A 25,096-nucleotide genomic window follows, 5' to 3' on the forward strand; every position below is an offset into this window, starting at 1 on the left:
GTTGTATTCCTTGAAGATTTAAAACTCTTTTCGTATTATGTGGTAGATTCTACGTATGTTTAAATGCATAGATATTATGCCTTGTTCTTGAATCCATGTATAACTCTTATCGTGTTAATTGGTATGTTCCAATCTTGTTCACTTGCATAGATATTATGCCTTGTTCTTGATTCCATGTATGACTTTTTTCGTGTTTCATGTAATGTCATATTCTTGTTTAGTTGCATAGATATTATGCCTTATTCTTGATTTCATTTATGACTCTTTTCGTGTTTCATGGAATGTCCCATCCTTGTTAATTGCATAGATATTATGTCTTGTTCTTGAATCCGTGTTTAACTTGCATAGATATTATGCCTTGTTCTTGAATCCGTGTTTGACTTACATAGACAATATGCCTTGTTCTTGAATCCTTGTATAACTCTTATCGTGTTAATCAAAATGTATTAATCTTATTAATTGCATAGATATTGTACCATGTTCTTGATTTCGCGTATTATCCCTATCGTGTTAATTGGTATGTTCCAATCCTGAAAAATGCATTGCTTTATGTGATCCATGTATTCTAGTATCTTCTTGTCATGTTGTATGGATTATTCCAAATCTTGCTTAATTGTATTGAAAATGCAATTCATGTTAATCTATGTTCAAGCATTCCTCTTGTCGTGTTCTTTGAATTATCCCAGCCATAATTCGTTTCATATACGTATGTATATCATGATTCTTGTTGCTTAGACTCTAACGTAGCTTAGGATGCTCCCTGGGTCCCACTTTGACATAGACGTTAGGTGGCATGAGCCCCTTTAACATGTTTCACCTTAAGGTGATAAATTTGTAAAATGCTAGGTCGATACATGCTCATTTCCTATGAGTAGCTTATGTTGCTCACCCTAAAGTTACTGGGGCATATTTCAGGTATGAAGACTTGGTTCATGATGCTTAGCATTCCTTGGATGTCGTGTAGCTTTCAAGTTTCCATTTCATGCAAATGTTAGCATGAAATGTCATTTTGTAGCCTTATATGTAAAACTTGTATTCTTTGATTCCTTGTATGTAATGTGTACATAAGTGCACTCGTTTCAATGTATTTGATATGTATGAGATGAGGCCGGAGGCCATTGACATGTATATTGAATTCCAAGTAACTTTTAAACTTCATGAAATATTATGAAAACCTTGAAAAATCACAAGTCATTGCTTCACCATGGTTGCATCGGGTGTGGAAATTCCATTTTCATTCTTTCATAGGGTCTTATTAATCTTGTATGAAGTGTGGCCAAGGGCCAAACGGTCATTTGACTCCATTTTGTATTTTTGGATTCCATGTTTTCCATTTCAAGTCCATTTTTGCCTTTTTGGCCGTTGGGGGGTCGGATTTTGCATCGGCTATATTTTTAAGCCATGGACCATTGTAGCGCGTCTAAATAAGTAAGTTAAATTTGCGTGCATGATCGTTTTCAAGAAAAATCTCATCGTTTGTGATTTGAGCCTCCTATGGACTCATTTCGCATTTTTATTGTATATTCTGAACTAGGGGCATTCTTGACTTTTTATAGTGGTTTTATTTTCTTCTTTCAACATGGTTGAATAGAAAACATTATTTTAGGGGGGGTTTTTTCTTTGTGCTTTTCCAGAAAATGTTGTCTTGATACCGGAAATCGCTTATGAAGTTCAGTTTTCAGTTTATCAATTTAGCAGCTTTTTGGACCTCCATGACTAGATTTCATGGAGGGGAATTTTGGGCATTTTGCATTGCATTTTTTTTTAATTCTCTCTCAATTCACATAGAAAACTCGATTTTGAGGGGGGTTTCTTCTTTGTGTTTTTTCAAAAAATGTCATCTTGGCCCTCAAAAACCTATTTTTTTCTCCAGAAAAACCCCTGCTACCAGGTTTTCCTTGCTGAAGCCTACTGTTTTTGTTATCTAACCGGTTAGATGGGGTCTTCTAAACGGTTAGATGTGCTTGGGCAGTGTTTTGGTCGTGTTTTAGGGCCTTCTAACCGGTTAGATAGGTCTCCTAACCGGTTGGAAGTTCTAGTGTTGACTATTTTGACTATTTTACCCTTGTTTCTTCCATTGACCATATCTTCTTCGTCTGGACTCCGAATCATGCAATTCTTGAGTCCATCTTACTTGATATTTCATTGTCCTTCCAATGGTGTGGTTGGTAGAACCCACTTTTAGGTTAAAAATTACCATTTTACCCCTAGATTCATTCTTGTCTGTTTTTGAAAGGTTGCTTCTGCATTCGTTTTCTTTGGGTTCCGTGATCTCATTGAGGGTCACATTTGTGTCTTAGGGACATGTTGTGTCTCTTGAGACTATTGTTTCATCTTTTGCTTTCACTTTCGGGATCCAGTTCGGGTCATCACAGGAGACACTAGGTTGAAAAATCCAGGGTCGTTACAAGAACAGTGAACAAAGGAGGAGAACAGTCTTGGGATTTGCCAGAACTCAGAGACAGTGGTTTAAGGTTTCAAAAATGAAATCAAAGGCAAGTTTTATTCTAACTCCTTCCCTTAAAACTATGTTCTGTATATGCTATATAGTCTCCAGGAATTAATTCAAACTTTAAAATGGATGTTTGATGCATGTTATATCAGACTGTAAACTATTTTATGTTTAATTAACTGAAATTGTTTTTCTTGCATAAACTATTTTGATTATGGTTTAAATTTTTGTCAAGCAATTCGTATTGAAATTTGAGGAGTTTCTAGAACTTTTGAAACTTAAATTGGATCCTAAAAAGTTTTTAAAAAATTGGGATAAAGACTTTGAACTTCGCCGGAAGTGAAGAAGAAGAACAGAGGAAGAGTACCACGGCTCTCAAGGAGAGAGCTGGCTCCTTAGGTGAGAGAGCCGGCTCCCATGAAGGGGGAGCCGGCTCCCTTGCTGTAAACACCCATCTGGGTGCATTTTTGAGGTTTTCTAGTGATAGGGGCTAAAATATAATTAAAAAACTTATTTGGGGGTTTTTAAATAATGTATAGAACATGGGTAAGGCCCAGGAATGTTGGTACATGCTATGGTAATGGACATCATGAATTTAAATACTAAATTGCATGCTATCAGGAGTTATGAAAGCTTTAATTGCTAGTTTTATCTTAGCGAATTAAATGGACTGGTATGAAAATACTATGGGATTTCATATAATGTGCTCTGTTTATACTACTGAGTATCATTATATCATGCACTAGATTTATAATTGAAGATTAAATGGACATCATGAAATTTGAATAATAATTTGCATGCCGTCAAGGATTGTAGAAGCTTTAATTGCTAGTTTTGTTTTAGCAAATTAAATGGACTAGTATGAAAGTATTTTTGGAATTTCAGTATAATGTGCTCAGTTTAGAATTCTGATTATCATTATATCATGCTATGGATGTTAATTGATGAACTAGTATAATTTTTGTTCTATCAATTATATGGATATGCATGATTTACATTGTTTATTTTTACTCTAGAAATTTTAACGGAGGTTATGTGATTATAATCATATACTGGATACATAATAGGATCTTGCATATATCTGGCTTCTATTATGATTGTTTCTGGATGCATTTGATGTTCAAATGAGTGTTGCATCATTTATAGATCATATGCATTATATGCACTGGTATGGGACGGTGGCATATTAGGGATGGATTAGATCAAAACGCTAATTCCTACCTATTCATACATATGGAATGAATTAACTAAAATAGTTAAATCCTACATGGATTTATGTCTTGTCAGCTAAAACAGTTGAACGGCATATTGAATGTTTGTTTTATTTTCTGTATTAGGAAAGATTTATATATATACTTATGGTACTGTGATATGAGCTTGAATCTCAGGATCATGGTTAAGGTGCGTATATCGCTTAGGATAAGTAACTAAACATAGTTAATGTTCCCTGGTAGGTCTAGGTATACATGCACACTGTAATGTGTGGTTTATATGTTACCTTCTATTCAGGTTGAGACTACACTATAGGCTAGTGAGCGTCCTATAGTGTGTATTTATATCTATATGGACTACTTTAGTTATTGCTAAGCTATCTAGGATGTATCTGCATATCGGGTTTCTGTATGGATTGTAATAGGATGAAACTTGCATGTGGGCCTGACCCACTCTTATTTTTTAGGTGTTCGTTAGTTTCAGGATTAGAGTTTGATTGTGCTAAGCAGATACAGTCACTCACTCCTCCGACTACGTAGGACTTCCATTCTTATTTTAGTTTTGGATTTTGGTTCTGTATTGTACTTTCATTTGGGATTAAGAGGGTTCTACTAGATGGATTCCCGAGTTATACGGATTGGAAAGTTTAAATTATATTAATCTATAATCTTTTGATGATTTTAATATTTAGAATTCTTTTTAGCCTTTAAATTTATTACTTAATTCTTTTGTATTCCTGCTTATTTACATATTAATTGTTTGGTATCCCTCGGATCTGTGCTTGGACTTGATCACCCGTGACTCTAGAATTGAGGGGTATCATATGTTTTGTACTGAAGCTACTCTGTGCTGAGGCTATTCTGTGCCGAGGATATTCTGTGCTGAAGCTTTTTGTGCTGAAGTGTGATAATCTTGCTGAGCTTATTGAAGACATTATTTGTACAAGTGTGTTTTACGATTATAAAGCTATGAAGACAGAAAAAAGGGGGCCCTAAAGAAGATATTCTGTGAGTTAACCGATTTACCCATTGAAGAGGGTTTGAAGTTTAATTGAGCTGAATTGTTGAAGGAACTTGCTAATTACTATCCAATACTTAATTGAGCAAGTTTACTAAGCTGAACCAAGACTGTGGGATCCTAGTATGAGTATCAGTTGAAGCTGCATTGTGTCATTGAAGAAGTATCCATTGATTGTAAAAGAAAGTTAGCTAGGGTATCATGTTGTTCCACTTAAGGATGTGTATTACATTCCTACGTTGTGTTACAGTTTAAGTGTATTGTAGTTTGTGTATTGATCCTTTTTGTAAATGGTAGTGAGGCTTTAATTCCTCACCCCATTCTTAATCTAGCTATTGAGAGCATGTATGTCCAAGTAGGGTTGCTTCGGACAGGGGGAGTGCATATGTGCATATTGTTGAAGCTTGTGTATGTGTAGGTGAAGTGAAAGTCAGTGTCTTAGTGAGTACAAGGTGGTTAGAAAGTGGGGCAGCTGAGTGAGTAACTACTTGCATACAACAAGTGTTGTTGATGAGCTGACACTTATTATAAATGTTAGTGAGGCTTTATATCCTCACCCCATTGATGATAATGGTAGTGAGGCATGATCCCTCGCCCCATTGTTGATTAAGCTATTGAGTCCAAGCATGGTTGCTTAGGGTAGGGGGACTGCTCAGATGCATTGTGGTGTAATAGTGTGTGTGTGTGTATTGGTTGTGAAAACTAGTGTCTACTTTGGTGCATGGGTGTATGCAGAGAGTGAGACAACTGAGTGTGTAACAAGATACATACAACTAGTGGATACTTTTATTGGCTGAGGCTACGAACCAAGGTTTTTCCCTATTCAGAAGGTTTCCTTGTATACCTTGTGTTATGTGGTTAATTGGTGTTTAACTTGTGTTACTTTCATTGAAAAAAAAGTTTAATTAGACCAATTCACCCCCCTCTTGGTCTAACAATTGGCATCAGAGCCTCGGTTCTGCTATCTTGAGGTTTAACACATCTATAGCTAAGATCCTATCAATGGAAGAAGGACTCGATCCAGATATTGCTCCTATCTTAGACGGTTCAAACTATGATCATTGGAAGATTAGAATGGTGGCTTACTTGATGTATTTGTCTTATGATATATGGGATGCAGCAATCAATGGTACCAGTATTCAAAGCATAGAAGACTATCTTATAAATGATCTCAGGGCAAAACAAGTGTTGGTCAGAGGGATGAATCAACTAGATTTCATGGCTATCAAGGATTGTAATTCATCCAAGGAGATTTGGGATACTCTTGGGGCTATTTATGAAACCCATGATGAGCTTGAAGAACCTGCAACAACAAATACTGGAAGAAATACTATATCTTTGGTTCAAAGGAATAAGATTGAAGAAAATGTTTGTACTGAAGTATTCAAGACTAAAGTTTCAGTTTTGATTTCATTCTCACTTATTACGTTCAACATATTGAAGATCATATCAGAGAAAGTCTTGGAGAAAAATGAAAGTCTTTCACTGCCTGTGATAGATGAGAATACACTCGAACTTGATTCAGATGTTGAGGATGGTTGCAAAGCTCTAAGGCTGATGAAGAAAAATACTAAATACTCATTTAAAAGTTGTTTTAATTTCAACATGCTGTGTCTAAAGTGCTCTCTCCCTCACACCTCAAAAGGAAAATCAGTAATGGTTTAAAAAGGTTGGAAGGATATCAAGTTCAAAAGGCTGTTCAAACACAACCACAATATGAAAGACAAAAAGCTCCTCATTAATCTCAAATGAGGTCACCCTTGAAGGCACATCCAATAAGTATGTTGGTACATATTGTTTCCAGGAGCAGTTACATGTCTATATCAATAAATGGAAATGGCACAACCTCAAGTGTCAAATATTCAAGGCTTATTCAATCCATGATGAAGAAGAAGTGTTCTAATAAGTACCTCTCTTAGAACTCTAATGAAGAAATCCTTATGAATGCAACATACTCAAAGCCACCTCCTCTCAGAGATAAAGTTTTTCATGATCAATGCTTTTCTATTGTCTATCAACTAAAAATCTCCTCAAGGCCACCTCCTCTCAAAAACAAGTTGTTTCATGTTATTCAAATGCCTCTTGCTGTTGTTTGCTGGTGCTAATACGTGTTTTGAAGAGTTAAATAATCTTGAAGTAAGTTTAGAGCTTCTTCGTGGTCAATTTTAGTGTAAGCCATCAATCAACATCTACTGTAGTGATAAGCTTGATCATGCTCAAAGTGAAGGTAAATTCAGCATCTCAAACCTACTGTACTCAATTGTATGCTGCAATATATTCTTATGTTTGGACTATGAATATGACTATTCTTCTAAGGGATAAATCTTTATTATCTGAACATGCCTTGTTTATTAGTTTGTGACTATCCATGTTGAAGTTTTGCCTAAGCTATAACTTATTTTGGTTCTGGTATGTTGAACCACACCAACTCATGTGTTCAATTGGTTACAAGGTTATGTTGGGTATTGTCATTATAATTCATTGTTGTACTTGGTGTTCTACTTCTCTAAGCATGTGTATATTGCCTATTGAAGGCTAGGGGAGTGATGTTTGGGGTATCTTTGAAGCTGAATTGCAAATTTGCACTCTGAACTAAAATTCTATAGAGTTTGTGTGAAGACTAATGTGAGCTGAAAAATCTTTACTTGCCATTGTTCTACCATGTTCTACTAATGCTTCTTATCATCTAAACATAGAGTTTTTAAATCTTTTCAGTCAGATTTCTTCAAGTCTAATCCTCTTTGGAGTGTGAATTCAGTTGGTGTCAGATCGAAGGAACAGATTTATATGTCTTTGCTGTGGTGAAATCTTCTAATTGTCCTGGAAAATCACTTGTTGCTGCAAAATCAAAATCTAAGATTGGTTTAACAAAGAACTCTAAAATTCAACTGCAGTTCACTGATTGGTGTTGTTTCGAACATGAGTGGTCTGCTGTTTCATGTCAATGGAAGTCCTTCCTGAGCTCTCAACTGAAAGAAAATTTTCTGGATGGCAGCATTCTCAAATGGTAGGTTTAAGTATATAGTATCACTTCAGAATTAATTTTCATCTCTTGGTATGTTGCTCAGTACCTCAAGTTCATCATTTGAGCATCTACATGTAACTATTCAAATGTTGTGTATGACTTTGAAGAGCTAATTCTGAAGAATTCACTGGAAATAGCCGTATTCTTACCAATCTAACATGACCATTATCTGTTACTAAAATTGTTTCATTACCTCGTATAATTGCTGGTCCTTTGTCTCTTTATTTTGATCCCTCAAATGAAATTTGTCCTATCCGCTGCACTGAACGTTCAAGCTTATCTCATCTCTCTATCATGGTGGCTCTGATATTTAGCCCTTTTGACTTTCAATGTCAAAAAGGGGGAGAAGACTAGGTTTTGTCATTAAAAGGCAAAAGGGGGAGATTGTTGATGTGGTTTGCTCTTTGAATGACAAATACTAGTCCTGTGGCTAAGTGGTATCATCTATCTTGAGGTTTGTTCTTGAATACAAGGCTGAACGTTAAAAACTAAAGGTATTTCTATACAAGGCTGAAGGCTGAAGGCTGTAGGCATTTCTATACACGGCTGAAGGCTGAAGGCTGAAGGCTAAATGGGCCAAAGGCTAAATGGGCTAAAGGCATTTCTATGTAAAGCTGAAGGCTGAAGGCCGAAGGCTAAATGGGCTGCAGCAAGCAACATCTAGTTTAAGTGACAAGTGTGAATTGTGAAGGACAATTATGTAATCTTATCTATATCCTTATGGGTATCTTGGCCAATTTAGTTGGCAGAGACAATTTAAATCCCTTGTATGAAGGTACATTGTATGAACTGGCCGAGAAGTACTAAGTCTCTTGTATGCACAACAAGTGTTAAGTTGAAGGGCATTTCTGGAAGACCATATACAACTGTGGTCACAAGGCTGTACAATGAATATTCAAATGACACATCTTAGTGGTCCTAGAGAAGAATATGACACGTCTCAGTGGTCCTAGAGAGCTGGTATATGCAAGAATATTTCATTCCTTAGAGGCTATGTTTGGACAGAAATGGAATTTAGTACTTAAACTTGTAACCTGCTGTAGCTGGTAGAATAGTGACAAAATTAGCTGAGGTGGTAGGCCTGCATTGGTCCATTGCTTTGAAAATATCTGAAATATACTCTCTCAATCATTGGCTAGAGGTGATAGGTGTCTATCCGTGGTGTGTGAGGCCTTGTGCAATTCAGTGTCACTATAAATATGTTGCTATAAGGCTCCTTAGGGTTTGACCCTCTTGAGTTTACAGCGCACTGATTGAAGGCCTTACGAGTTTCAATTGAGCTACTGTGATACCCCCGGATTTCCGGATGCGGGTTGGCCAGGCCCACGCCCGATTACCCGAGGATATCAAAACAATTAGCAATTTAATGAACACAAAATACAATATAGAAAACAAGAATGAATAAAATTTTGCTGAAAAGAATCTAGAATGATAATCCAATAATTGAAAACCTCAGAATAAATAATTTCATTGATAATTAAAACTATTTTTGATACAACTGATCCACCACGAATGGAAATCGTTCTCCAATTTATACAACTCGGGAATCCATCTAGTGGACCCCTAAAAATATCCAATGGTACTCAAAAGACTGGAACAAAACCCAAGTCTTAACATGAAATAAAATCCTACGCCATCAGTAGAGTGAATAACTGTATCTGCTCAGCACGATCAAGCTCTACAGCCCAGAACTGACGAACACCTGAAAAAAATAATAAAAGGGTGGGTCAGGCCCACTAGCAAGTTCTAATCTAACTGCAATCCATACAGTGACCCGATACGCAGATACACCATAGATACCTCACAATATCTATCTAGTCCATACATATATATATCCACACTATGGGACATTCACTGAACTACAGTAGGGGTCTCAACCTGAATAGAAGGCAACATGCGAATACGCACCCAAAGGTGGGCATGAGTACCTAGACCTAACAGGGTACACCCAACCTACTATAACCAGCTACACGTCCACTGCATATACGCACCCTAACCAACAAGTTTGAGACTCAAGCTCAACTCATGGTACCATAAACATATATATCCAAACTCCGTTCCTAACCATTCACAAGAAATCCAATAAGTTATTCGGCGTATTCAACCGTACCGACTTATATATATATAAGGAGGATTTATTTAACAACCCGTTCCCTTATTCCAAAACAGGTAGGACTGAGTATTTTAAATCAGTCTGTCCCTAGTATGCCACCGTCCCATACCGGTGCATACAATCCACAAAGTCCATATAATTGATAGAACCAGTCATACTGTTCACCAATTAAAATCCATAAGGTAGGAATTAGCATTTTGAGCTAAACCATACCTAGTATGCCACCGTCCCATACCGGTGCATACCATCCTCCATATCCATGTAAATTACAACATTCAAATGATAAGCAAGTAATTTACAATGCAAAACCAAAACCCAGAAAATTGACAGAATTTTAATGTGAGAATTCAGCACTTAAAATCCAATACATAATTCCAAATAATTGGTCAAGTTTAATATAAGAATTAAGTAATTATAATCCAATATATGATTCCAAATAATTGACCGAATTAAGTATAAGAATTCAGCAATTATGTTCCAATACATAATTCCAGGTAAATTACAAGGCATAAATAATAAGCATGTAATTTATAGTCCAAAACCAACCATCCACATTATTGTAGAATAGTATTTAGTATTTCAACAACTTAAAACCAAAACCATGTAAATTACAGACTACGAATGATAGTACAGTAATTTAAAATCCAAAACCAATATCCAATTAATCACCGAAGATTTTTAAATGTTTCAGCAATATAAATCCAACCAATTAACCATATAGTTGCAGGGGATGAATTAATAAATCAACAACTAACTTCCAGAGCCTGCATAGATTACATCTAACACATCAATGACCCCATAATATATTTAAGACCATTTAATAAATATATTACATCCCACTGGAATGCCTAAAAATAAGCTTAAGCATTTAACACTTCATTCATCCACCAACCGTATACAATTGTACATAAGTGTTATACAGTTTGATCCGTTAATTTAGAATTAACCTTAAATTAATTCAGGGTCCTAATAACACCTAAAAATTAACTATTTAATCCCTCTGTGAAGTCTCATTAAATTTCTAAAATTTAATCAAGCCATTTAGTTCCTTTCTCTGTTAGTAGCATACACCGTGGTATATTTTTACACTGCTTCATCCTTTGTCTTAAAGGCTTAAACCGTGCAACATTAATTTTAATAACACTTAAAATTAACTACTTAGATCCTCTGTTAAGTCCCTACAATTCATTAGAATCACTCAGAAGCCCAAACAGTGCTCAAAACACCAAACAGAGCCCTAAAACCACTTTCTGGACGTAAAAATAAATTGGAGCCGGCTCTTGGAATGGAGGAGCCGGCTCTTCCCCTATTGGAGCCGGCTCCAATCCCCTAGGAGCCGGCTCTTGCTGAAGGGGAGCCGGCTCTCACCCTCTTGAGAGCCTCCAGTTCAGTCTCCGCTCCGTTTCCGTCCATCTGCTCCTTCTCCGATCAATTCCTACCCTTCTGTTTATTTCTTAAACTGATCTTAAGGGTTTATTATCACTCTATTAACATCTCCAAGGTTTGATTACAGTAATTTAAAACAATTACAAAGCTTAAGATTGCTATTGAACTTACCAAGCGTTCAGTATCAAAACTGAAACTATATGCAGAAACAGAAATGGAACAGATTGCACACGTATTTAAAACAGAATAATAACATCCCTGTGAGTTCTGTATAACCCCAGTAGAGTTCCTATATTGTGTCTACAAGAGTTGCAGTCAAATACAGAAACTAAGGCTACGATGGAAACCATATACTTAACGTACAGAAAACTGAAACACCACTTGCATACACTGTAACAGATATTGAACACATACAGACCAACAATATAACACGTAATAAACATATTAATTCCAGTTTCTGCTTGATTAAACCCTAGAGATTATCTAGGTGCACAGAACACGGCCCAAAGGGAAAGAGGAAGATAGAACTTGCCTTTGTAATAGTTGGTCTGCTTTCCTCTGTTCTGGCCACACTGAAATACTGCTTAGCCTCCTATTACTTCTGTGTTTCCCTTCTCCTAGGTTTGGCTTTGAAACCTCAGTCGAGAACTCACAATTTGCTCTGTTATCTCAACCCTTACTCTGCATCTCCCTGTGTTTTGCAGAACCCTCTACGTATATATGCTATGTGATATATCGTAAAACCCTAGCTTAACGCATAATGGTGTATTTATAAACTAAATACTAAAACCCTAATCCTTGTCACATTGAGATAAAGCCCTAAACTTAATCCGAGTTTAGTTAGATATCAGATGCTTATGAGACGGCTCCAAAACCCTAACTAAAACGTATCTAAAACCCTAGTTAATGGGAATGACATAATTACCCTGTTCAAAAATTAAATACTTAATAAACAATTAATTTAAACCCATTAATTAAATCAAATAAGGAAGCAACGAATCACTTAAAACACATAAAATAAATAAAACAAGGAATTAAAATAAACCAACAAATAAAGAATTACACCCTTAATTAAAATAAACAATAATAAATCAATTAAATCAAATTATCCAATTAAGTCAATTAATGCAAATAATGTTAAATAATTCAACTAAGACAATTAAACAAAAATAATAAACGCAAATAAATAATTTTATCCCTTTTTAAAGTAGGGGTATTACAGCTACTATGAATTAGAGTCTCATGAGCTAAGATGTTGAGTGATTTTCAGAGAAAATTTGTGAGGTTTTGAGCTAAATTTAATCTCTGAAATCAACAAGAAAAGGGACACTAAATCACCAAAGCATTGAAGATCCGGTGTTGCTGATTTTCTGGTGTAAGAAAGGGGCTGTGGAGGTTCAAAAATTTCTGTGAAGGTTTTTGTGGTTTGAACAAGGCTCAAGCAAGTTTGTATGTGATTTTTACATCTGCAGGAGGTGCTCACTTGTACAAAGTAGAGCTGAAGTAAGTCTTGACATCTTAAACCCTCTATCAAGCCTGTTTTTTGATTTAGCCTACTGATTTGGATATACACTGCTTATATCTTGCTATGAGTTACATGTTAAGCATTCTAGCAACTTTCAATCACTGATTCGAGGCTATTGAAATTAAAAAGTTGCCACAAACCTGACCATGTTGGTGTTCGGCCTTGTAAAACTAAGTTATTAGAGGTTTAAGCCTGAAAACTGATATTTGAGCCTTGAAGAGTATATACCATGCTATTCTTGATGTGATTTCTATCTGAGCATGTGTATTAATCTGAAATATAACTGAGGATCTCGAGCATACTATGTCAAGCAAGTTTTTCTCTGTTGTTTGATGCTGATCTATGTAAGAAAAACTCATTGAATCAACTCTGATGAGTGTACTGATTGCTGAGATGAGGCTGCTGTTAAATTAACTGATGCAAGGGCGGTATTGAGTAGTAACTTTGGGTTTCAAGCTACTGTGGTCTATTCTGAAGGTTGACACAGTTATTCTGTGCCGAGACTATTCTGTGCCAAAGTTATTTTATGCTGAAGTTACTCTGTGTTGAGGCTATTCTGTGCCGAAGTTGTTTTATGCTGAGACTACTCTGTGCTGAGGCTACTCTGTGCTGAGGCTATTCTGTGCCGAAGCTGTTTTGTGCTGAAGCTACTCTGTACTGAGGCTACTCTATGCTGAGGCTATTCTGTGCCGAGGATATTCTGTGCTGAAGCTTTTTTGTGCTGAAGTGTGATAACCTTGCTGAGCTTATTGAAGACATTGTTTGTGCAAGTGTGTTTTAAGATTATAAAGCTGTGAAGACAGAAAAAGGGGGCCCTGAAGAAGATATTCTGTGAGTTGACTGATTTACCCATTGAAGAGGGTTTAAAGTCTAATTGAGCTGAATTGTTGAAGGAACTTGCTAATCACTGTCCAATACTTAATTGAGCAAGTTTGCTAAGCTGAACCAAGACTGTGGGATCCTAGTATGAGTATCAGTTGAAGCTGCATTGTGTCATTGAAGAAGTATCCATTGATTGTAGAAGAAAGTTAGCTAGGGTATCACGTTGTTCCACTTAAGGCTGTGTATTGCATTCCTACGTTGTGTTGCAGCTTAAGTATATTGTAGTTTGTGTATTGGCCCTTATTGTAAATGGTAGTGAGGCTTTAATTCCTCACCCCATTGTTGAAGCTTATGTATGTGTAAGTGAAGTGAAGGTCAGTGTCCTAGTGAATACAAGGTGGTTGGAAAATGGGGCAGCTGAGTGAGTAACTACTTGCATACAGCAAGTGTTGTTGATAAGCTAGTGTGTTGACACTTATTGTAAATGGTAGTGAGGTTTTACATCCTCACCCCATTGATGATAATGGTAGTGAGGCATGATCCCTCATCCCATTGTTGATTAAACTATTGAGAGCTTATTGAGTCCAAGCGTGGTTGCTTAGGACAGGGGGAGTGCTCAGATGCACTGTGGTGTATTAGTGTGTGTGTATTGGTTGTGATAACTAATGTCTACTTTGGTGTATAGGTGTGTGCAGAGAGTGAGATAGCTGAGTGCGTAATAAGATACATACAACTAGTGGATACTTTTATTGGCTGAGGCCAAGAACCAAGGTTTTTCCCTATTCAGAGGGTTTCCTTGTATACCTTGTGTTATGTGCTTAATTGGTATTTAACTTGTGTTACATTCATTGAAGAAAAAGTTTAATTAGACCAATTCACCCCCCCCCCCCTTCTTGGTCTAACAGGATATAAGAGATGTGTGTGCCTTGGTAGAGGGGGACTCTTGAACAACTAACTAGTGTTTGATTCTTCTTGAAATACCTACTATCCAGTTGAGATTTCCCTGTAGTCTAGTGAACGTCTTAGTGTGTATATATATGTATCGACTATGTTGCTATTGTATGAGTTTGGCTAAGGATGTATAGTTTATCGATTCTCTGATTAGGTTGTAGTAGAAAGAACTTGTTCGTGGGTCTAACCCACAATTTATTTTTCAGGTTCTTGTCAGTACCGGTTGTAGCAGTTGTTCGTGCTGATCAGAGAGTATTCGTCTTCACTATACTGGAGTCATTGATGTAGGATACTATCATTGTTTAGTTTATTTAGTAGACTTTGTTATCTTTACATTTTGGCGATTGGATTTTATTAGGGGTCCTTCACTTATGGATTCCCAAGTTGTAGTCTTGGAGAGGTCTATTACTTATTGGATTTAATCTTTGTATTGGTGTCTGAGAATTATTATTTATCATTTAGTTTTCTTTTCGGTGTTATTATTTAATTTATTATTATTCCTCTTATATTCTGTACTTGTTTATTATCAATTTTTTTTTTTTTATATCTTCGAGTTTTTTGGTGTGAACTTGACCAACCTATATGTGAAAATTTAGAGGTATTACTTATGGAGATTGAGAGGAAGAGAGAGAAGATAGTCGATTTAGAAGAATGTAGACTAAGGTTTCAATTGGAGGTTGGGTATGGAGACTGAGAAAATGAGAGAGAGAAGAGAGTCAATTTAGAAGAAAGGGAAAAAAAAAAAAAAGATAGTTTAACTAGTAAAAAACAAGTAATATGCCCAACTTTACATTCTTTTAATTTTAGACCTACATCTAAATACTACTCAACTTTGTCATTCACACCCAGTCCTATTTAAATATATACTCTCTTTTTTTAACCTTTTAGAAGTAAAAAAAATATTAGTCTTTTAAGAGAGTAATTTTACTTGTAAGAAGGATTACCTAAACGTAATTACGTGTTGTAGCATGCACCGTTCACATGTTTCTTACGTTACCTTTTAATTATTTTGGTTTTGGTACTATTTCGATACTATTTGGTTAGTCAAGTTTTATTTATTATACTTCCTTTGTCCTAAAAATAATGTCTTTTTTAAAAAATTGTGATTCATAATTTTTTTAAAACAGACATTTATTTTAAAACAGAAGGAGTAGTAACGAATTAAAGCAAACTTTGCCAATTTATTTATTAACTTTATTCATCTAATAAATATGTAGGTCCACTTTTTCTGTATCTCCAATGATGAAGGAGACGTAGGAAAAGTGATTTTTTTAAAAAAAACCACTTAATTTGAAGAAAAATGTTATTCTTGGACCACTATTTGAAAATTTGCAATTTATATGGAAGAGAGGATTGAAAAAATCGGAGTATTCATGAAAAAAAAAAAAATTGGAGTCTATGCTTTCAATAATTGTTCTCACAATATAAATAACACTATGTTAAAGATAGATGATTGGACGGAATTTTTTTTATGGTATGGACTATTGACATACAAATGTGTGGTGGCTTTAAGTAGTTGAATATTAGTTTCAAATGATAGTATATTAAAAAAAATTAAAAATTAAATATAATATGTGAAATGTGTAATAAAAGGAATGAAAAAAAAAAAAAAAAAAAAAAAAAGAAGAGAGTTTACCTGGTAGACCTTATCATTGTGGAATTAAAGTAAGAATGATGATGCCAATAATAGAAAATTTATAAATACCAATTTATTTAAATTATAGCAATTTCTAGCCGTTTATAAATACCAACTCATATTTTTAAAATTTATTTTTTATACTTCCTTTTAGCAGAAAAAAGAAAAGGAAGCATATAGATAAAGAGGCAATATTAAGCGGACAAAGACCAATTTTACTTTTTGCTGAAAAGAAAGGTTAGCATGGTAGATTCACAGGTCTCTTTGCTTCAGAAAAAGTAACCAAGCCAAGACCTTTTGACAAGGGGCATTTTCGTACATTTCCATTATCCTTGCACCTGCAGAAGTTACACTACTATTCGAGAGGGAAGTTATAGTAGCATGACTATCTATCTATGAGGGAGGGAGACATTCAGACAGACAGTACCCAAGAGACAGAAACGCAAATACCAACCGAAACAATCTTCTGTTGAATTTCTTCTCATCCTTTATTGCTACTGCGACTGCAACTATCTATCTGCTCTCTCTCTCTCTCTCTCTCTACATTCTCTTACAATGTCAGCATTTTAGCAGCAAGACCTCTACACCTCCACTCAATCCATTTCTACTTCCCCTCCGCTCTGTGCAACACCATCTACTTCCCCTCCGCCATGTCTTCCAAATCCAAGTAAGTATTATCTGTCTCTACATATTTTCTCTCACTAGATCTGATGTGGGTTTCTCCGCTGTTCTTTTGTTCATTACTTGATCTTTCTTATCTGGGTAATTTTCTATATTTTCTGATTTGTGGGTTGGATCTGTTTTTTCTTCTTTTTTTCTTTTTGAATTATGTTGGGTTTTTCTTTTTATGTTTATTCAGTTTTCCTCTGTGTTTGTCTGACTTTGTTTACACATGGGTTTTACTTGATTTTCTACTTAATCTCGTTCTTAGTTCATTAGGGTTTCTTTGATTATTTGGATCTGAAATCATAATCAATTTCCCCCCTTAATTTTTAATGTATTTTGTCTACAATTACCTCTCTTTGAATCTCTCTCTCTCTCTCTCTCTCTACACACACAAGCACAATCTGTTGTTAGATTTTATTTTGGGAATTTTTTTTATGGATGTTTCATGTGTTTCTTTTATGAGTTTCCTTGTTTGGCTCAGATCCCATCTTTAATTCTGTGCTGTCGAGGGCCTTTCAGATGGATTGTCTTTATGTATCCTGCATTATCCATTCTAGAAAATGAACTTCTGATCTTGTTAGTTAATTACGACAATTTTGAACTTGTACAGATCCACTTTATCTGAATCTTCCAACAGCAAAGCATCACCAGCTACTCCCAGGGTGAGTAAATTAAGCAGGGGAGTGGCTAAATCTGACATCGATTCACCCTCTAAATTAAGCCGGGGAGTGGCTAAATCTGACACTGATTCACCCGCTTCCCTGCAAAATCCACGCCATTCTGTTGATAGGTCCCCAAGATCTGTCATTTCGAAGCCTGCGGTGGACAGGCGGTCGCCAAAGCTCAGTACCCCACCTGATGTAAGTTTCACTAGATGCCCATAAACTTTGTGGACCCTAAACCTATAACATCAGCAAGTGTTGTTTGATAGCAGAGATCTGGAGTTGGATGCGTCTGAATTGTTTGGTTGCTTTATAAACCAATGATTTTGGATTGAATTCAAATTCCATGGACTCCAAATCCACAAAAACAATTTTCTAAGGAAGCAAATTTTAGCATGAACTCCAATCAAATGGAAGTTTAAATCAGATTCAATTATTAGTGACCAGATATGGCTTAATGAATCTTGAAAACTAACGCTTTTTATATGCATTTTACCAGAAACAACCAACACGGGTATTGAAAGGATCAGAATTACAGGCCCAATTGGGTCTTGCTCAGGAAGAACTTAAGAAGGCAAAGGAGAAGGTAATTTTGGTTGAGAAAGAAAAAGCGCAAGCCATCGAGGAATTGAAAGAAGCCCAAAAGTTGGCTGAGGAATCAAATGAGAAGCTCAGGGAGGCTTTGGTGGCTCAAAAGCGAGCCGAAGAGAATTCTGAGATTGAGAAATTCCGTGCAGTTGAGATGGAGCAGGCAGGAATTGAGGTGGCTCAGAAGAAGGAAGAGGAGTGGCAGAAAGAGTTTGAATCAGTGAGAAACCAGCATGCTTTGGATGTGTCTGCTCTTCTCTCTGCCACTCAGGAGCTCCAAAGGTTGAAGCAAGAACTGGCAATGACTTGCGATGCAAAAAACCAGGCCCTTAGCCATGCTGATGATGCAACTAAGATTGCGGAGATTCATGCCGAGAAGGTGGAGATTCTTTCAGCTGAAGTGGTCAAGTTGAAGGCATTGCTTGATTCCAAGCGTGAAATGGAGGCTGATAAGAACAACAAATTGGTGTCTGAGCTGAGCTCAGAGATAGAGACTCTAAAACAGGAGCTTGAGGAAGCAAAATGTTTTGAGGATAAGCTGATGGAAAAAGAGGATTTGCTGGAGAAACTTAATGTTGAGATGGAGGCTGCGAAAATGGCTGAATCTTATGCACGTAATTTAGTGGAGGAGTGGAAGAAGAGGGTTGAGGAATTAGAGACACGGGCTGAGGAAGCAAATCGATTAGAGAGATCTGCATCAGAATCCTTGGAATCAATTATGAAACAACTAGAGGGAAGCAATGATCTATTGCACGATGCAGAGTCTGAAATTGCTGCTCTTAAGGAGAAGGTGGGGTTATTGGAAATCTCAATGAGGAGACAGAAAGGGGAGCTTGAGGAATCAGAACGTCGATTTGATGTGGCCAAGGAAGAAGCTTCAGAAATGGAGAAAAGGGTTGACTCCCTACAGTCTCAGCTTGAAACTCTGAAGGAGGAGAAAATCCAGGCCTTGAACAATGAGAAGCTCGCAGCAACCAGTGTTCAAACTCTTTTGGAAGAAAAAAACAAACTCATAAATGATCTGGAAAGTTCCAGGGATGAAGAAGACAGAAGTAAGAAGGCGATGGAAAGTTTAGCTTCAGCCTTACATGAAGTTTCTTCAGAAGCAAGAGAAGCCAAAGAAAAGCTATTGTCTGTTCAAGCCGAGCATGAAAGTTATGAAACACAAATAGAAAATTTGAAGTTGGTATTGAAAGCGACAAATGAGAAGTATGAAACGATGCTTGATGATGTCAAACATGAGAATGATGTTCTCATTAATTCAATCGAACAATCTAAGCATGAATACCAGAATTCCAAGGCAGAGTGGGAGCAAAAAGAGCTTCATTTGGTGAATTGTATAAAGCAATCAGAGGAAGAAAACACTTCCATGGAAAAAGAAGTAAAGAGGCTGCTTAATATGCTTAAAGAGGTTGAGGAAGAAGCTTGTGCTACAAAGGAAGAAGGATCTCAGCTGAAAAATACCTTAAAGGAGGCTGAATCTGAGGTGATTTATTTAAAGGAAGTGCTTGGGGAAGCAAAGGCTGAGAGCTTGAGATTGAAGGAGAGTTTACTGGACAAAGGAAATGAATTGGATTGTGTTATTCAGGAGAATGAGGAGCTTCGAAGTAGAGAAGCTGCTTCTTTCAAGAAGGTCGAGGAGTTGTCGAAATTGCTCGAAGAAGCTATGGCAAGAAAGAAAGCGGAGGAGAATGGTGAGCTCACAGACAGTGAAAAAGATTATGATATGCTCCCAAAGGTGGTAGAATTCTCTGAACAGAATGGAGATGGTAGAGAAGAGAAGCACAAACTAGAGCTTCCACCTCAACAATCTGAGCTACCTGTAAAAGAAAATTCTCAGGAAGAGAGAGGTGTCTTGTCTAATGAGGCAGTTCAAACGGGTACTGGTAAAGGTGAGGATATAAATGGAACACTAAAAGAGAACGAAAGCAAAGAAAAAGAAGTAGATGATGCTGTAGAAGTTGATTTTAAGATGTGGGAGACCTGCAAGATTGGAGAAAAAGATTTTTCGCCTGAGAGAGAGCCGGAGCCGGAATCCTTTGAAGAGGAACTTGACTCAAAGGTGGATGCTGGTGAGAATTATGACCAGATGAATGGGTTATCTTTGACAGAAAACATTGACAATGGAGGAAATTCACCATCGAAGCAGCAAAGTCAGAAGAAGAAGAAACCTTTGCTCCGGAAGTTTGGAAGCTTACTCAAGAAGAAGGGCACTAGCAACCAGAAGTAATTGTTGAAGTGTGGCATGTCTAGTGCCTGACTAACAGGCAGGTATATTGGATTCTATCTTGCACCTGAATGTGTTTGTTGTATGCTTTTTTGCTTCTCATTTTTAGAATAGGGGAAAAATATGAAGAGGCTTGTATTATCCTTAGATTTTCTTTTTCTCTTTCCTTTTTTATTGTGGTTTCCGATGTTGGGAAGTTTCTTCTATGCGATATTGTGATGAAGATCTTTTCGCTTTTTAACTTGTTATTTTGTTCCTTCTTATCAATTTTCATGGAAAGGAGTGATAACTTTTAAAATTGTATTTTATTGTGCTTCCATCCATCTCTATGAATAATCATCGTACATCAATTTAGACTCTTATGTTGCAAAAATCTGTGAAGTTAAATTGATTATTTCCTGGCTGCATGTGTTATGTGTGAAACTTATTTTATATATTTATTTATTTTGATAAGTAATGTTCTGTGTGAAATTTGATTGTTGTATATGAAAGTTATGGTAGTCTATATCACGTCAGTGGAACACTAGAGATTTTTCTGTAGTCCTTTCACCATTGAAGTTTTATTGAACTTCACAATGATTTCATGAATCATGCATGAATACCTCCTTTTTTCTTCAATAAAAGGCATTCTCGCATAAACTTGTTCCTGACTAGTAGACATGTATATTAGATTCTATCTTGCACCTGCATGTGTTGGCTTTATGCTTTTTTGCCTTCTCATTTTCAGAATAGAGGAAAATATATGAAGATTCGGTTCCATTGCGATTTCCCATTTTTGGAAAGTATCTTCTTTGTGACACTGATGAACTTTTTGTTTTTTTGGTGGTGGTGGTTGTTTTGTTTTGTTAGGTAATTATTTTCTCTCGCACACAAACCACCCCGCAAATTCCCACAATGGGCTTGAACCCTCTCCTCTCCTATGGTAACTTTTAATATTGTATTTGATTGGGCTTGCATCCATTCTATGTATAAATCATCATACATAGGTTTAATCTCTTATATTCCAAAAAGTTGCAGAGTTAAAATTTGTTTTTCCTAGTTAAATTGATTACTGTCTTGTATTGTTCTATGGATTAAAGTGAAGCTTGATTGCTGCATATCGTGTAAGTCAGATTAATTCTATGGATTTTCCCTCTTCATTTTAGCAGTTCATTAAACTGCATAAATCAATATAAATCTCCTTTTGTCTGTTCTTTGATAAATGCAGTCTAGCAACACATATATGAGATTGAATTCCATTCAGGGTGTGTCTATTACAATTGTTATGGAAATATAGGACTCTGATATTGAGAGCTGAGGTTGATTATGAATTGTCTGAGCAGGTTACGCTCTGTTCAGAGATGTGCTTGTATTGTTCTATGGATTAAAGTGAAACTTGATTGCTGCATATCGTGTTGGTCAGATTAATTCTATGGATTTTCCCTCTTCATTTTAGCAGTTCATTAAACTTCATAAATCAATACAAATCTCCTTTTGTCTGTTCTTTGATAAATGCAGTCAAGCAACACAAATATGAGATTGAATTTCATTCAGGGTGTGTCTATTACAATTATTACGGAAATATAGGACTCTGATATTGAGAGCTGAGGTTGATCATGAATCGTCTGAGCAGGTTACGCTCTGTTCGGACACGTGCCAAATACATATATGGTCGTGTAGAAAGTTAAAATGAACCTGAGGAAGTAACAGAAAATCATTACTATGTTGTTGATTAAGTCTGTGTTCATACCATTATTTTTGACAAATGGCATGATGACATGTGGCGAGTTCTAGTGAACTTGTCACACCGGATTATTGTCTAATTGTTTGAAAAGAATATCATATTATGGTACCAGCAGATGTTAAAGTTGATTTTGTATCATATTACCACTCACACGTGAGGTAAAAAGCACCAGAGAAATTGCCTTCCAATAAAGAGGATACATATGGCGAGTTTTAATGAACTTGCCGCATTAGAAAAGTTTCAGTCTATATGGCATACCATTGCCGTATGCCCCATGATTTCGCAAACAGGTTTGACTAATGTGATAGCCTTACTTTCGGAACACGGGTTAATTAATATCGCGCCCAAAATCAGCAGATATCAAAATAATTAAAGTATTTAAATAAATATATATTATAAAAAAAAATTAAAAAGAATAAATTACTCATTGGAGAAAAGTAATAAATACTAAATCTATTAATAACTCTACAATGGTTATAACTCTGAAAATCCCGTAACTCAAGGACCCCTTAATCAAAAGTCACTATCTAGAAATTCATAATTAAATACTAACGTCAAATGAAGTATTAATATCCTACTTTGAAATAAGCTGAAATAGTAGATAAGTTTCCTAAGTTGCGGATTCTCAACCTTGAGACTTGAACTTCTAATAATCTGAAAGAAAAAAATAAAGTGGGTTAAACCCACGAGCAAACTCTTTCTACCAAGTCTCTGAAAACCAATAAACAGATAATCTATAATCAAAATCAAATTTAATAAAGTTTTAACTTTAATACGATGATACACATTGATGCGACCGAGTATGTGTACAAAATAATTCATAACACTTTAGGTTTAGAAATAATGTCAAGTGAGCATTATATTTTATAATTTATAAAACCACTAAACACTTATACTATGAAGTATGAAGCGAGTAGAGATCATTCCAAGAGATCTAAACAATGTTGGTTTTTGGAATTGAATTATACTTTAGTGCTTATGTGATTGCTAAATAGAGATTTGTTTTGTGATTATAACTAATTTTAATCTAAATATTGCAATAAAATAATATAGTTTAAAAGATTAGGAAAGAGGCTTAGGGTGTAGGATTTACCACTAAGCACATTCCCTAACTTACTAACTTTCAATTAATTGGGGAAATAATAATGTGTAATCTAAATGTGGTTAACAATTGTAATGAAAAATATAAACCATCAATTTCAAGCATGAATCAACTACTTTATGACAATTAAACTAAATGTAGTGCAATTTACCAATTCAAAGTATGATTTATCAATTCAAGGTACAATTTCAACACACATTAATCTAGAGGATAATGCAATTGTGACAATAAGCATGGATTGTCTACTTACCTAGGAATGAAAGTGCAATTAAACTAATTAAGCCTGAAATTAACTAAATTTAACAAGAAATTAACCTAATTAAACTAACTGTGTAGTGCAATCCATCTAGTAGAAGTAAATTCCATCAAATCAAAACACAATTACATCTAATTAATACAATGAATAGCTATCACAAGATTCAATTCACAAAGAAATCAAGTGTAGAAATTAATTATCAATCAAACACATATAAGACAATATGAGATTGACATAGATAATCAAATAAAATAATTAATTTATATTTCAAGGCTATACAAAAATTACATAAATAAATCCCCAAAAGTGAAAAGTTAAGAATTAGGTTACATGATTAGGGTTTATCCAACCCTAAGTTGAAAAATTAGCCGCTCATGGTTGATGGATGCAAGATGTTAACAAGCTCCATCCATTGATTCATCTGGCTCCTCTTCTTCTTCTCTAAACTTTTCTTAAGAACCCCAACTTTTCTCTTTTTCGTGTTTTCCAGAGAGAACGTGATATCCATTACCGAAAAATAAAATGTAATAATAAAATAATAAAAACTAACTCCAACTAATGGGTCCTTCTTTCCCTTAAGTTCAAACCCTATTGGAGGCCAATAGTTCACAAAATAAGCCCAAACAAGAAAATCCAGTTGCCAAGTAAACAGATGGGGATCGATCCCCCAAGGGTAATTTTTCACACCTTTCTGCCAACAGTGGGGGATCGATCCCTCAGTGCTAGAAATTTCTTTTAAGCCCTGTTTAACTCCATTTTGGCCCCGGACTAATCGGTTTGCCTCTTGATCGTTGGGAACAACATCAAAGGCCCAAAAAAAGGTAGAATTGACTGCTTTTGAAAGATAAGCGCACTATACGAACAATGGCTGCGGTCTCTTTTTGCCATTGTCTAAACTTTTTCTAATTGTCATTGCTTGACTCCAAAAAGGTTTTAATGAACTGAAATTAGTTTGTTTGAACCTTATTGACTTGAAATTGACAAAAATATAAATTAGAACTAAAATATGAAAGTAAGATAGATGAAATGACTAAAATACCCTAACTTAGGTGTTGAAGTGCGCAACATTTAAGCACTTATCACACATATATATAAATATTTATATATAATACAATAATCACATCCATTGATAGGTTCATTAAAATTTCCAAAACCGTTAAATAATAATTAAATAAAAATCATACCTAGACTTATCCACAATTTATTTTTTTTCTTTTTAAAAGAAACTCATTTAACCCTAATTCCCTCCTAGACAGTTGTTTCATCATTTAAACAATAAATTATAATTAAAGGAATAATACATTTAATCCAAAACCCAACAATGATTTTAACTATTTTAAATCACATAGGCAATATTTAGGCTTTGACAAATCATTCATATTTTTACCAATATTATTTTATTAATATTAAAAAATAAAAACTAACCTGTAAGTACTAGATTATTCTAATATAAGAGTATCTAATCATAATCCAACTTATACATACAATAACCATAAATGAATTTTAATCATCTAACATATAACAATTTAATTATGCATTGGCAAATCAACTATGCTATTTCAAATATATTTATTTATATATTTGTAATTCAACCATGCCTCCTCAAATATATATATTTATACTTTTAAATTAGTAACTAATCCATGCTTCCTATGTATTTATTTTATTCATACAAATATTTAGACAATATATTTAAGCATTTCGCAACTCATCGATGCCTACAATTCAACCAT

The 25,096-nt window shown here is 35.4% G+C and overlaps 1 protein-coding gene across 2 annotated transcripts; it reads left to right on the forward strand.

Annotated features, from left to right (window-relative positions):
- Positions 1-16,501: 16,501 nt before the first annotated feature.
- Positions 16,502-21,437, forward strand: LOC132268290 (WEB family protein At3g02930, chloroplastic-like). Of its 2 annotated transcripts, XM_059769123.1 has the most exons (4): positions 16,502-16,806; positions 17,416-17,665; positions 17,967-20,326; positions 21,132-21,437. In XM_059769123.1, exons 1-3 carry the CDS (start codon positions 16,790-16,792, stop codon positions 20,283-20,285), a joined length of 2,586 nt encoding a protein of 861 aa, XP_059625106.1. In that variant the 5' UTR covers positions 16,502-16,789; the 3' UTR covers positions 20,286-20,326; positions 21,132-21,437. The 2 variants fall into 2 exon arrangements, with proteins under 2 accessions (XP_059625106.1, XP_059625104.1); XM_059769121.1 differs by lacking the exon at positions 21,132-21,437 and having other exon boundaries at positions 16,503-16,806; positions 17,967-20,655.
- Positions 21,438-25,096: the final 3,659 nt, after the last annotated feature.

The sequence above is a fragment of the Cornus florida genome, unplaced genomic scaffold (genome assembly GCF_030987335.1).
Source record: "Cornus florida cultivar Cherokee Brave unplaced genomic scaffold, ASM3098733v1 CherokeeBrave_3.0.0_Hap2_Chr08, whole genome shotgun sequence".
NCBI classification, from domain to species: Eukaryota; Viridiplantae; Streptophyta; class Magnoliopsida; order Cornales; family Cornaceae; genus Cornus; species Cornus florida.